This window comes from Leucoraja erinacea, chromosome 34, assembly GCF_028641065.1.
Source record: "Leucoraja erinacea ecotype New England chromosome 34, Leri_hhj_1, whole genome shotgun sequence".
Classification (NCBI taxonomy): domain Eukaryota; kingdom Metazoa; phylum Chordata; class Chondrichthyes; order Rajiformes; family Rajidae; genus Leucoraja; species Leucoraja erinaceus.
This window is the reverse complement of record NC_073410.1, coordinates 5,708,740-5,723,314: the sequence shown is the minus strand read 5'-3', so window position 1 is coordinate 5,723,314 and position 14,575 is coordinate 5,708,740. Positions and strand designations below refer to the sequence as shown.

The 14,575-nt window shown below is 41.5% G+C and overlaps 1 protein-coding gene across 1 annotated transcript in view; it reads left to right on the top strand.

The window, feature by feature from the left end:
* Nucleotides 1-14,575, top strand: part of si:dkey-192p21.6 (uncharacterized protein LOC565246 homolog) — a 163,991-nt gene that overhangs the window by 112,832 nt on the left and 36,584 nt on the right. Inside the window, exons 10-12 of the mRNA XM_055661723.1 lie at nucleotides 3,216-3,376; nucleotides 11,351-11,463; nucleotides 12,471-12,592. Coding sequence (XP_055517698.1) covers nucleotides 3,216-3,376; nucleotides 11,351-11,463; nucleotides 12,471-12,592 — 396 coding nt within the window. The remainder of the gene's footprint in view (nucleotides 1-3,215; nucleotides 3,377-11,350; nucleotides 11,464-12,470; nucleotides 12,593-14,575) is intronic.

The following is a 14,575-nucleotide window of genomic DNA, read 5'->3' as shown; positions in this document are numbered from 1 at the left end:
CTAGAGAGAAGGAGTGGGTGATATCTCAGGATTGCCTATTTTTAAGAGGAAAAGTAGAATACAGGAATGTACTAAAAATGAGAAGAAGGCCAGACAGCGGGATTGCTATTGCATTTGGCAGCACAGGCAATATGTGCTGAATGTCCTCAGCCTGTGCTTATGCTTCCATGGAACTTAAATTCAAAATCTTTGGAGTCAGATGAATGTTCTACAAGCCAAGCTAATAAAATACACACAGTTTGAAAACACACCAACTAGACACCACTGGTTCTCTTGTGAGAAAGTTTCAGTACTTGCGAAGCTCCGTTGGCTCTTACACCATCCATGCATGGTAACAATCTTGCAATGTCCTTTCCTGTCAATCGAAATTTCCACATCTGGATTCACTAATGCTCACATTCCCACATAGGAAACTAATCGGCAACCCTACTTCCACCTCTGAATAACTGTCAGCGTGGTAGTAATGGGGTCCTAAAGTTTAGTTTAATTATGTTTAGTTTAGGGATACAGCGCGGAAACAAGCCCTTCGACCCACCGGGTCTGTGCCGACCAGCGATCCCTGCATATTAACACACACTAGGGACAGTGTTTACATTTACCAAGCCAATTAACCTACATACATATCTGTACGACTTTGGAGTGTGGGAGGAAACCGAAAATCCCGGAGAAAACCCACGCAGGTCACAGGGAGAACGTACAAGCTCCGTACAGACAGCACCCGTGGTCCGGATCGAACCCGCGTCTCCGGCGCTGCGTTCGCTGTAAGGCAGCGACTCTACCGCTGCGCCACAGTGCCGCCCTAAATAAGGACAAGATTGGTTTGTGGCAAGACTCACGTCACCGAAGGATTCCAAATTACATTACTTTATGCCCAGTGCCTGCTAAAAGCAGTGGTGGTGCAGGACTGACTGAACCAGAGGCGTGTAAACTTCAGATCAGAGCAGCTCACCTGCAGCAGAGCCAACATTGTAGATAACCAAAGAAGGACCATCAGGGTTCAGTTTCAATGCAATTGTGGTTGTTGGTCAATAAAGCACTTTAAAAGTATTGAAGCAGTTCCCATGGAGAATTATTATCCACTTCACAAATCATTGAAATTAATGGCAGACATCGTGGAGCTACCTAAGGTGGAGTTTAACCAGCTCCACAATAGTTGATTTGTTTGGGGTGGTGGATTTTACAAATGAAAATTGACTCAAGATAAACACAGTCCAGAACAAGAAGAATGACATACATTTATAGAGCACCTCATCATATCTTTCAACACTCTTTATCCCCCAACTGCTTCATATGCAGGCAATTACTTTGAAGTACTGTGGCTTACTGTGTAGGTGAACTACACAAGCCAGTTGTTGCTGGCATGTTCCTAAAAACATCAGTGAGATGAGATGATGAACTCTTTTGTGGGGTGAGGGGTGGGTTTGGAAGAGGATAAATGTAGGACAAGACATTGAATAATCCCTTGATTTTCTGGTTTTATATTCCATCATAATGAGATCGTTGTGACACTGCAAGACTCCCTCAACATCACTGCTAAATTAGTCTAGATTATGCGTTTGTATTCCTGAATAGGGAATGGGTCAGAAACCCAGGGGTATCTGGTGAACGAGCGCAAACACATACGAGTATTTCATCACCTTTTCTCTAATCCAAGATGCTGAACAATAAAGGAGAAGAAAAGCACATCATTCTTCATTTTTAACTCCAGCCTAATGTGGTCAAAAGGGATTAGTGCTGATAGGCATCGCAGTTGACTTAGATAACTTGGGCCCTTGGAGCCCGTTTCTGCACCGTATGTTTCCATTATTCTATAGAACAAGACTACCTTTCATTGGAAAGAAAGCAGAATATATTGGTCACAACCAGCCTGTCAGTTAGCATCTATGCGGAGACCACATGTTTCAATCTTTCATCAGAACTAATAGTTCAAAGCTGCTGAGTCTGCGTTCCCAGCATTTACTGTTGTTTCCAATTTATAACACCTTTGCTTTTCAATCTTTCATTAGCCTTTTGATTGATGCTCTCTCTCAGAAAACCTTTACAGAGCCTCTGAGTGGCACTTTGAACATAACTAGATCGTTCCGAAGGCTCCTGAATGCAATTTTCTCTGGATATTCTGTGAAATGTTCACAGAGAAATTGCTGACATTTAATGTGCAAGTACACATCCAAGTGCACTCAGAAACCTAGACATGCACTCACACATACATGTACTCACTCCCATTCACAAAGACACATTGAAAATATTTTAAAGCATAGACAAAATTATGTTAACGCGTAATAATATACATTTAAAAATGTTAACAGCTCACCACAAAAACATATTCCATTTGACTCCTGTTATATCTTAATGTGCCATGCTCCACAAATGTAGCAATGGAACATGTTCAAACTTGAGCTGGAAAGAGTTTATTATTAACAAATGATAGCATCCTGGTTCAGATAATTTAATTTACTCTTGGTCTGTTTTTGATTTCTTTGCGCAGGCTGCTAAATATATCGTAGTATGTTTACTGATTGTGTTAACAGAATATCAATCATGGAACAATAAAGTCCAAAAACAGACCCTTCAGCCACAATGTCTGTGCCAAACTTTGCCCCTCCCACATTCAAGTTATTTCCCCTAGTATTTGAGTTTTCTATCCTGGGGAAAAGGTTCTGACTGTCTACCCTATCTGTGCCTCCTATAATGTTACATTATCAGGTCTTCCTGCAACATCCAGCGTAATAGCAATCCAAGTCTGTCCAATTTCTCCCTGTAGCTGATAGACCCTAAGCCAAGGATAATTCTGGTAAACCTCCTATGCACTTTTTCCAAAACCTTCACATGGTGAACGACCAGAACTGTATGCAATATTCAACATGCAGCCTAACCAAAGTCCTGTAAAGCTGCATCATGACTCCTTGACTCTTATACTCAATGCCCTGACCTATGAAAATAACCAGGCAAAGGCATAAGTGCCCCCTCCATCGACTCCTTTAAGTCGAGACTTAAAACTCATCTCTACTCCCAAGCCTTTATTGATGTCCTCTGAGCGAGGGCTATATGTATGTAGTGATGTCTGTATTTAATCTATGAACCACTGTTGTTTGTTGTACTATTCTTATACCAATGTAAAGCACTTTTGGCCAACGAGAGTTGTTTTTTAAATGTGCTATATAAATAAAAGTGACTTGACTTGACTTGATAAATGGTAATGTGTGTTGTGTCCTCAGGTTTGTTTTCATCATTGGTACATCCGCAGCCCTGTCCTTCAGTGCCATGCTCCGACGAGGTGTCCGTCGACTGCAGTTGCTGCGAAAGCTGTCCTGGCGAACCGCCATCCTGCTTCTGATCGGAGTGTTCTTCATCAGCTATGGCCCAGCAGGCGGTCCCAGTGAGTTTACCACCCACGGGCCCAACTCTTCCAACTGGCCTGACTCTTCCTGTGATTTTAATAGGGGAAGTGAAAAACAAAAATGTTAGCTAGAAATTCTTTGCATGAAGGAATTAACATCCTGATTACATTGCACAGTTTGTGAACGGCAACACCCATTTGATTCTCTGAATGTGAAGGCAAACGCAAAGACTCGGGTTTAATCCCGACAACGGGTGTTTGTATGTTCTCCCCGTGACCCCGTGTGTTTTCTCCGAGATCTTCGGTTTCCTCCCACACTCCAAAGATGTGAGGGTATGTAAGTTAATTGGCTTGGTGTATGTATAAATTCTCCCTTGTGTGTGTAGGATAGTGTTAATGTGCGGGGATCACTGGTCAGTGTGGACTCAGTGGCCTTTTCCGTGCTGTATCTCTAAACAAATTTGATACCACGTCTGCCATACTGAGTTGTACTGCAGAGCTTAAAGAGGACTGAGAGGTTGACACCCTTTGAATTTTGCACTTGTCTCTTTTTCCACCTGCAGTTCTCCTTCAGACCATTTGATCTCTTCCTGATTGTGCCCTAGCTCCTAATCCCACAGCCCGTCTCACCAGCAATTTATGCACATTAATTCCCCCAACACACTCCCCACCACAGGCCCCAATCCTACACACAAGCTCCCACTTTCTCCAGCTGGAAGATCGGTCCCTCTCTCACCAGAGACCGTGTGGCCTTCCAGAGCAAAGAGAAGAAAACCACATTTGAGCATTTACTCCTCAGTCTGGAGCAGGGTCCTGACCTGAAACATTGTAGAAACATAGAAACATAGAAAATAGGTGCTGGAATCACAAAGTAAGAATTCTGTTTAAAATAAACATCATTTTGACTTTCAAATGAAACTAATGTTACTCGCCGTTGAATGGTCCCAATAGCCTCTGTTGAAGAAGGGAACCTGACCTTAATGCAAATGTTGCCATTGTTCTCCTTAAGATTACCACTGTGTCACACACAAGGCTGACAATAGTTGCAAGAACCAGTTGTAGGAAAATACTTGTGGCTTGGAACATCTCTTACCAATTTTGATGAGGAAAAATAAGAGAACTTATTTCCGCGGAAGCTGGTTTACAAAAAAAAGATACAAAGTGCTGGAGTAACTCAGTGGGTCAGTCGACATTTCTGGAGAACATGCATAGGTGACGTTTTGTGTTGGACCTTTCCGTTGACCAGATTGTAGAAGGATCCTGACCCGAAACGTCACCTTATCATTTTCTCCACCGATGCTGCCTCACCTGAATCACTCCAGCACTTTGTCCTTTTGTGAAATACTTTGTAACATTGTTTTGTTTGACTTTGATCTAGAATGAGGTGGAGGTGGTGGTGGTTGGGGGGGAGGGGGGTGTGTTTCACAGAGTTTGAATTCTTAAAAAGCCCAAGTTTATTGCTTGATCAGTGAAAGTAGAAATTACTTATTTTGTTTGTGGGCAAACCATTTTGCACAGAAGTGCACAGACACTTCTCTCTGTCCAAGAAGCATTCTATGGCAGACTAAATGTCGCTCAGTTTAAAAAAATGACTAAATACATTCCTGGCTGCAGTTGTCCAGCCAAACGTCATGTTATCAATGTCAGGCATTCCACAGTGAGTACTTTGGTCTGCAGTATTCCATATTAACATGCCATTATTGTTTCTCACTCTGGGGAAAAGATATCTTGGTAATCTAGTTTCTGAAAATATTGATGGCAATAATCTGATTCAGGTATTTCTTGTGAATTATGATCAGATCAACTATTTGATGCCCGACAGTCATATGATTTAATGCCAGTCTCTAAGGCAACAGTGCAATCTTCTAATAAAACATTACTCCCTTTAAAGGCCACCATTTCCCCTTTTCTAATTTCATAAAACTTTTTAGCTGAGGAATTGATTTAATCCTGACTTTGTGCAAGAACATAATGTCAACCACATACTGCTGGGTCAAAACTGAGCAAGCTTAGCGAGTCGAGTCAGATTTAGCTGCCTTGCGTTTATAGTCACAACCAGTGAACCGATGCCGTTCCATTCCAAAATGGCTTCATGTTGGTCTCAAAGATCAGCCAGTGGAGACAGATTGTGACCAGTTCTGGATGCAAACTCAATATTGAGAATTGGGAAGGGACAGAGGTTGATTTGTGGGAGGTATGAGGTTGGTTGCAGGATGGACGGACCAAGATTGTTTTTTGCTTAAATAAATTGCTTGGGTCAGAAATGTGGATTGACCAGGATGATGCCTGGATGGGGAATTATGGCAATATTGTAGCCCTATTTTAGATACCATTGCCCATGGATGGAGCTCACTATAGAAGGGCAATGCCCTAGCTATATGCTTTATCAATATTGTAATAACACCCCAGAAGTTGCATGTTCATTTCTCCCAGTTTGCCAGTTACAGCCTCACAAAGGTTTTCTCAACTAAACTGGATCTGGCTTCTTCACAGGTTTGTTCATTTATTTTTGCCAATGTTACTGTCAATGTCCAGATCAGATCCTTGAGCTGAATGGGTTGTTGCACTATTCCAGATGTCAATTTGAGTGCAGCATTTGAGTGTTGGTCTTGACTTAGCAATGTTGCAAATTTCCTTCCTGAAGGGCATGTGTGAATCGTGAAATTTTACAACAATTTGGCTGTTTCTTAACTTGTTTGACTGATAATTACAGGGTTTAGATTTGTTGGTATATAGTGGTGTCATTGTGTTATAGATCTTTGTGTATAAATTCTTCAGTTCACAGGCAGAATACAATGCACTGATACAAGTAAACATTATGTTGAAAGCTACTCACTGGGAACAAATTTCTTAGCAATTGTTTATTTAATTTCAGATTATTTAGTAAACTGTACTAGGTTCCTCAGCCATGATGATGGAAATTGAACTTGAGTATGGATTTCTTTCAGAACTCTGGATCACTTGTCTAGTAACAATCACGTTCATCTTAGGCATCATACTATCATTGGATTGGATTGGATTGGATTGGATTCAATTTTATTGTCATTGCACTTTTCAATGCAATGAAATGGTTTAGCCTGCAGTCATAACAGAATAATAACAAAACAAACACTCAACACAGTTTAAAGTCCCAAAGTCATTGTCTCTTCCCTCTGCGCCGAGGCAATCCAGGCCTCCGATGTTGCGACCCCTCCGGGTGATGGTGTGCAAGTCCCGCGTCTGAATCCGAGCTCCGCAAACCATCATACAACCCTAATAGCACAACAGTGTCATAGATTCCTACATGATGGAAGCAGGCCAACAAGTCTATGCCACCCATCAATTACTTAGTCTACTAATCCCATTTACTACACTTGGTCCATCAACTTCCATAACTCAGTGATTCAACTGCTCATCCATATATTTCTTAAATGCAGTGAGAGTCTCTGCCTTCACCGTGTGCTTTAGATTTCATTTGGTCACTGCATGGAACTCTTAGCCTTTAACTGTGATGTTTCAGCAATGTGGAAACGTTTCTACTCTTCACCTTATTTGTGCTCCTCATAATTCCATATACCTTGATTAGATGGCTCTTCAGCTTCCTCTGTTCCAAGAACAATAAACCCAGTCTATCCGGACTCTCCTCACAACTGAATAGTTCCATCATGGGCAATATCCTTGTAAATCTACTCTGCACCCCTTCCACTGTTCTCATGTCCCTCCAGTAGTATAATGGCCGGAAATGTACACAATACGTCAGCTGTGGCCAAACCAAGTTTTGTAAAGTAGAATACTTTTATATTTTAGCATCTTCATCGTCATAGCTACAAGTGCCCCCATCTTTAGAAATTGTGAACGTGTATGCAAAGTGGAAAAAAACCCTAAAATGAACAAAGAGATGAGAGGAGGCTATATTTAAATGCTCTCTGACTGATCAAATAGTATATACATAGTAATATACTTCAGAGCATTCCAGTGTTTACTAGATCAGAAGTGTGACCAGGCTGGATTAACAGACGTTGAACTGTTCTTGCATGTTTACAAGTCAATGCTCTTTTCCATGTCCTCATTTTAGCTCTCCTGACAGAAATTGCATCTGCAAATGTTATGGATCATGCAATTTAGTGCACATCTCTGAATAAAGATGGTTTTTAATTAAGTAATGAGCTGATTTTAATAAATCTCTTACCGAGAGTGCATCTAAGCCCAGGGTTAATACTCTATCCAACTGATGATTTATGTGCTGCTGATGTGCTTGTTCTGTCACATATGGAGTGCTGACCGCACTTAATCACTCAGGCGCTTTCATTTCGGCATTTTTCCTTTGTGTTGTTTTAGAATTATCGGTAATGCTCGAAAGGCCTTGTTCTTCCAGCACAGCTTTCCATGTAGATCCATGTCAAAGCCTGATCAATAATGCTAATCGGGAGGAGGTCTCACAGAGTTCCCTGGCCACATAAAATAATGAATGTCTCGGATGCATTAGCAGGTGGAGTTTTCCAGCAATTAAGCTTATCATCCTGTGTTGGCCAAACAGCTGGGGGACAGTGCCATTGGCGATTCTGCTGACAAAGTTCCGGATTTTCATGTTAAAATCGGCATCGTAGCAAAGTGCATAACTTAGCCACATTTCCACCAAAGCTCCCATTGCACACTGCAACCCACTGAAAATGTAACCGCTGGAAACAATTACGCAGCCACAGTAAATCAGTGATTCTGCTCATTGGTTTTGAAAGTGCACAGTAAAAATATCAGATCACTAATTCAGGGGAGGCTTAGTGGAGAAAGGAATGAGAAATGAAGTGGCTAAGCTGATCTGTGCATTGATATTTACAGTGCAACGTTTGACCTTTATGTCAGGAGATAGAGTGAAGTATATTTAGATAAAGAATCTTCAAAAAGAGAAAAGGCTGTGGTAAATATCCAAGGGGCGATATTACAGCAGTAACATAGCCTGATGTGCTGCTGCTGGAACCAGTAACTTGCAAGGTGTGAAATGTATGCCTTATCAATTTGTTAACAGTACATTGGATTCCCAATGGCGCAGAAGAGTGAAGAGTGGGTTACGTTCCAGCCTTCTGGCCTCAACAATGACTCCAACAGCTTTAGACCATTATCACTGCTCCAGTTTTATTGGACAGCAGGTGCTGGTAATGATTCTGCTGTATCCATTTACACCTTCCCTTTTTGTTCTTGAGCTTCCCCCCAATCCTATTTTTGGCACAGACCATCATCCTTGTTGTTATTTAATTCCTCCAGTCTTTTACATTATTCCTGACCCTCCACTGTCTTCTCCCACGACTCCCACTCACCCTCCATGTTCTAAATGTATCTCTGTTTTATGTTAATAATGACACAGAAGTGAGACCCATGAGCCGTGATGGTTTCAGGGGAACATTCCCTTTAGTCGTATTCCCCCTCTGTTTATTTCCCTATACCTTTGCAACACCCTCTCTCTCTCTCTCTCTCTCTCACACATATCCATCAATTCCCCCATTTCTACATTTTGCCTTCAACCTTTACTAAGGAGTAATCCACAGTTAACCCACTGGCACATGGGATTAAATCAGAGTATCAGGCATGATGACCAGTGTGGTCACAGGAAGAAGATGCAGTCTTTGTACGGACAGTAACCAAGGTCAGGAATGAACCCACGTCCCAGGTTCTGATGGAAGATCATTGATTTGAAACATTAATTCTTTCTCTCTTTTTCCTGACTGCTGTTTATTTCCAGCATTTCCTCTTCTTAATGCACAATTCCAGCATCTGGAATGTTTATTATTGGTTTGGTTACATCTGTGAGCTGAACACGGCATAGCCTTGGCGTTATGTCCAAAACAACACTCAACATGAAAGGTATTCTTTTTAAAGCTCTCCAAAATAAATCTCAAATCATGTAATGAAAGGAAAGTAAAGAAAGTAATTTGTACTAAAGTAGTTTATCCCGTCAACTCTCTTTCCCATTCTAGGCAGCACCACACCTTTCCGAAAGTTTTTACTGTTGTTGGCACGACTGTGTACTGTACTTTTTACATCAACTCCGCTTGTGACTATCCGAGGGATTTGTTGGAACAATAGTTCTTCAGTTACATTATATTACTGGTGGTGTTAAATATTAAGGTGGTTACAAAGCAAGCTTTACCTTGGAGGCTAATTGTTCATTCTGGCAGTTTTTTGGCTGTGTTTTCCTTCCTTCCCATTTAATCCCAAATGTATATTAGACTCTTGATTCCCAACGTAGTTGAGAGCAAATGGCACAAGCCTCTCTTAACTTAAGGTGAGAGGAAGGAGACTGGGACATGGTCTTCAGAGTGTGTGCTTAATCCACTCAGTGCAGCTGCGAGCCTGCTAACGGTGGGGTGTGTTGAAGGTCACGAGGAACCTGAAAGCCATGTTGTGCTGATGGAGGTTTTCCTTGGACCAGTTTCTGGTGGGACTCCAAACTGAGAAGACATCTGTTCTGGCACAGTAACGTAAAGGAAGACTTGTACTTGTGCCTTTCAAGTCTCTTTCTCAACATACCAAAGTGCTGTGCAACAAATGATGTACTTTTATAGTAATCCTGGAAATGCAGCAGCCAATATTTGCAAAGTAAGCTCCCATGAATGGCATTGCAATCATTTGTTTTAATAATGAATAGATACATATTATCAAGAGAATTGAGGAGAACTCCCCTGTTCTTTTTCAAGATAGTGCCTTGCAAATGTTTACATATATCTGGAAGCAGCTGGGACCCTGGCTAAATGTCTCATCTGAATGGTGCCTCTGACAGTCTAGTCTCCCTCGCTACTGTAATTAAGCACCAGCATAAGGTTTTGAGCATGTCTTAGAGTGGGCATTAGAGCCACAGCTTTCAGACCCAGAGATAAGAATGCTCCCCACTAGCCTGTGCTTACCTCTTATCACATTCCCTTCTCTGGTTCTACATCCCATAGACCCTAGACTCTGCCATGAATGTGACATGTTCCCATGGTTGCAAAATGACCATTGCCCTTTGCCCAATTGGCCATTATTTCTGTGTTGGACTTGAGATTACATGTCAATAAGATAGTTTAACAGCAGTGTATGTTTTGCATCACTTGCTGGAAAGATATGTTCATAATTAAATGTTACTGCGTTTTAAAAGGATGTTATGTTTATAGGTTTGTTCATTTGGTTATGCAGCAAAGCATATTAGGTTTGTTCCCTTGTAATGAGTTCCGAATTAAAATAAACATATCATCCTGTTCAGAGATGCCAAGTAGACAAATTGGAGTCCTGGCTTCCATCTTGGTCTGCAGTGGACAGTCGGGAATTAAAGGACACTCATTTAGGAAAGAGATGAGGAGGAATTTCTTTTGGCAGAGGGTGGTGAATCTGTGGAGGCCATCAATGGATATTTTTAAGACAGATAGATAGGTTTGTGATTCTTACGGGTGTCGGGGGTTATGGGGAGAAGGCAGGAGAATGGGGTTAGGAGGGAGAGAGAGATCAGCCATGATTGAATGGCGGAGTAGACTTGATGGGCCCAAAAGCCTAATTCTGTTCTATCACTTCTGACCTTATGAATGGCAGGAGGGAATGTGTAATCGACCTTTGATTCTGTAGGTTAGGGAAGAAATAATTGCACAATGAAACTCACAGACACCACAGGCAGTAATAGGAACAGGATGAGAAAAACAAGTGAGGAGTCGCCAATACCAAGGCTGCTCCTCCTGTGCCTGGTGACCATACAGGATCACATTGAGCAAAGGTCGTGCTTGTAGTCCGGGGTGGAATGCTGGCAAATCATTTATTCCCTTACCTATGGAATCAAAGGCAAATGACACACCTTCCCACCACCCCCGACTATGTATTATTGTTGAGCCAAGACTCTGACTGATCTACTTGGTATCTTTTTACAATTTCATGTGATTTTTTTTATTTACTAAGGACAGACCTGTGACCCCCCTCACTTTGTGTTACAGTCAGATGTGCCGTCAGCATGGAACTAATCCATAGCAGGCAGCAACATCAGTGAGGTGAGGTTAAAATGTCTTTCTTTTCTTTTTACAGTATCATGGGAAAGGGCCAGAATCCCAGGAGTTTTGCAGCGTCTTGGCTTCACATATTTTGTCATTGCTGTGATGGAGACCTGTTGTGCTAAAAAGGATCTGAAACAATACGCGGTGAGAAATCCCTTCTGGTGATCTGCCATACTCACTCTTCATGGGAGATTGCATTTGCGGAAATTATTGCATTCCCTCAGGAGGCAGATGGTCTGTTATATCTCAGAGGCTTTTAAGGTAACACCTACACTGCCTCAGAACTTGGCCACATAAGATAGTGTCTCACTTGTGTACAAAGTTGCATATTGTCATGAAAATAGATAATTAGGGGTTAGGGGTTCTCCCATGAATAAAGAGGCACAGATATTGTTTGTATTTCTCCATCTCTTTACTTCCCAATATAATTTCTTTCATCTCAGCCTGTAAGTGACTCACATTAACTTCTGCTATTCTTTTCCCTTTCACATATTTATTGAAGATCTTGCAATCTGTTTTATTGTTTCTCAGTTGGCTATCCGTGTAATCTATTTCATCTTTCTGTTTAAGGAAATGCATGTTCATTTTCAGTCATATAGCACAGACTCAGGCCCTTTGGCCAACTCATCCATGCCAGCCAAGATATCGATCTTAACTAGTCCCATTTGACTCATATACTTCTAAGTCTTTCCTATCCATTTACCTGTCCAAATGTATTTTAAATGTTGCTATTGGACCTGCCTGTAGCAGCATACAGGAGGTACCACTCTGTGTGAAAAAGTTGCCTCTCATCTTCCCAATAACACTTTCCAGTTTCTCCTTATGTCTTTTTTCCTGACCTAGTGTGTGACATCTTTATTATTTGTCCTCTCACAAAACAGCCTGGAAGAAGTCATTTAACTGAATCTAAAATCCTTGTTCACATATTAGATTCCTCAACAGTCTTGAAAATCGTCTCTGCAACTTCCTCTGTTTTAATATCCTCTTTGGCATCCTCTGTTGTCATCCAACATCTTTGAATTAGTACCAACTTTAATTTCTCGATAGCCAATGCAAGATAACTTTTTAATTTGAACTTGTTTATTTGTGTATTTAATAGTAGCACTTTGTCCTTCTCATGCATCTTGTGTGTGATATGATTACATCCTTAGGACCGTATTTGGAGCCCGGTTAGGGAAATACTCATCTACTGGCCTGAGTGGATATTTATCACCATACTGGAATTATTATGGCTGTGTCTAACCTTCCTTCTTCCAGTCCCAGGATGTCCCACGTAAGTTCAATCTGCGCTGGGACAAACAGCTTTGAGGATTCCAAATACCCAATGTATATGTGGTTTATCAAGAAGATGTCCCAATTGCCTGCTACCTGAGCAACCACACACACCAAGAGTTATTGGGCCTGCTGTTCATGTTTTGCCATTTGTTAATTTTAGTAACACAGTGATTGAGCTCAGGGTCTAAGGTGCAGACAGTGGTGGTGACAGCAGCAGAAACCATTTAGGGTAGTAATGCTTTCTGCTGCTGCTCACAGTGCTACTCATGTTGATGGATGCCTTTAGTGGGAAACAATGGCACTGATCCAATCACAGACTTAACCAACATAGGAGTGTAAAATATGTGATATTTCAGGAAATAAATATTTGCACACTAGGTAGGACAACAGATTCTTACGATTTTGTTGGAAATTACTCTTGAAAATTCAGTCCCAACTTGTTACACCCAGACTTTATAACAGGTGATTGAATGAGTGCACATACATACAACACCTTTCAGGTTATCAAGGTTCAAACATAACATCATAAGAATGGCAACAGATCCTCAGTGTTAACAGAGGTGCCAGCCTTAATCAAGTGTTGAAGAAGCAGGTTTAAGTGTACATAGTCCTGATTTCAAGACAATAATGCCACCATTGGGGCCCGATGACAGTCACCTTTGTAACTTCAAAGCTTTGGTACACATCTCTGTATTGCTTGCTTGCCTGCATCTTCCTGTGTAAACTGTTCATTCAGAATATCAACTGTTAGTTCATTCGGACTTCGCTCTCGGATGTGACTGATCTCAGAGGAGGGGTTTTGAACATATTTTTTAAAGTAGGGAGGAGAGAAATGGTGAAGTGAAGGATGTGAGGGAGGAAGCGTTAAGTGGAAGCAGCTGAAGATAGGGTGCAGGGAACACACTAGAGGCCAGAGGTTGAAAGGATGTGGAGGGAACATTAAGATGGAAGTTGCAAAGATTGTTTCCAATCTGAGAAGGGAACGAGAATGTTAAATTCAATCAGATGACTGTCTCCCAGGCTCGTTCTGTATCGGAGAGGACACTTCAGACGTATTGGAGTTGTCGCACAAGAGGCCTGGAATATGTCTTTGCATCTCCTGAATAATAGGAACCAGTCACAGTTAATGAAGCAACGCGTCAAACGGATGCCGCCATGTGTGATTTATTCTGCCCCACGAGCCAGTTTTTTTTAAAAAAGTCTGTCTCAGCGCCTCTTCTGTATCACTTCTGTTCACGTGCTGGGAATTTTGGATGATCAGGTCTTGCGGGCTCCAGTCAGCTGCGATGGGAACTCTGTTTACTTGATGAGCTGCTCCTTTTGATTAATGGCTCATATTACAGACCTTGCTAGGGGATATTAGATAATCATATTCTGTCACACGCAAACGGGCGGGTGGAATGAGAGGGCATCCATCTTCAGGCCTGCTTAGCCCAGAGGTGTGCCACATTTAATTTAGAACTTGTGTTTTCTTTCCCCTTTCTCTCTCTCTTTCTCTCTCGCTCTCTCAATATGAAGCCCCAGAGGCTAGAGACTGCATTTGCAAAGAAGGTGAATCATATAGATGAATTTAACAATAATTTCTAACCTTTCCGTACAAATGAATACTTTGTCATGTCGTTGCCAGAAAGTTTTCCACATTTTTGTATTTTTAAATCCGGGAAGATGCTGTATTCTCTGTATCTATGTTGAGTTTATATTCTGATTCTATTGGGCAGCACAGTCACAGGTTGTGCTTGCTTCTCAAATGATATAATGGGCACACAAACTTTCAATTCTGTACCGAGAACTTAAAGACTCAACATGTATATATATTCTGGTTTATAATAATTTCGAAGACATTGAAGTCTTCATCACATCAACCTGCTCATTTGGACAGATTTGCTTTTCAGGTGTCAATGTTATCTTGCCTCTCTCTTTCCCATTCCACTGTAGCTGGTGTCCCAGTCACCGTGGGTATCTACACCTACAGAACATGGAC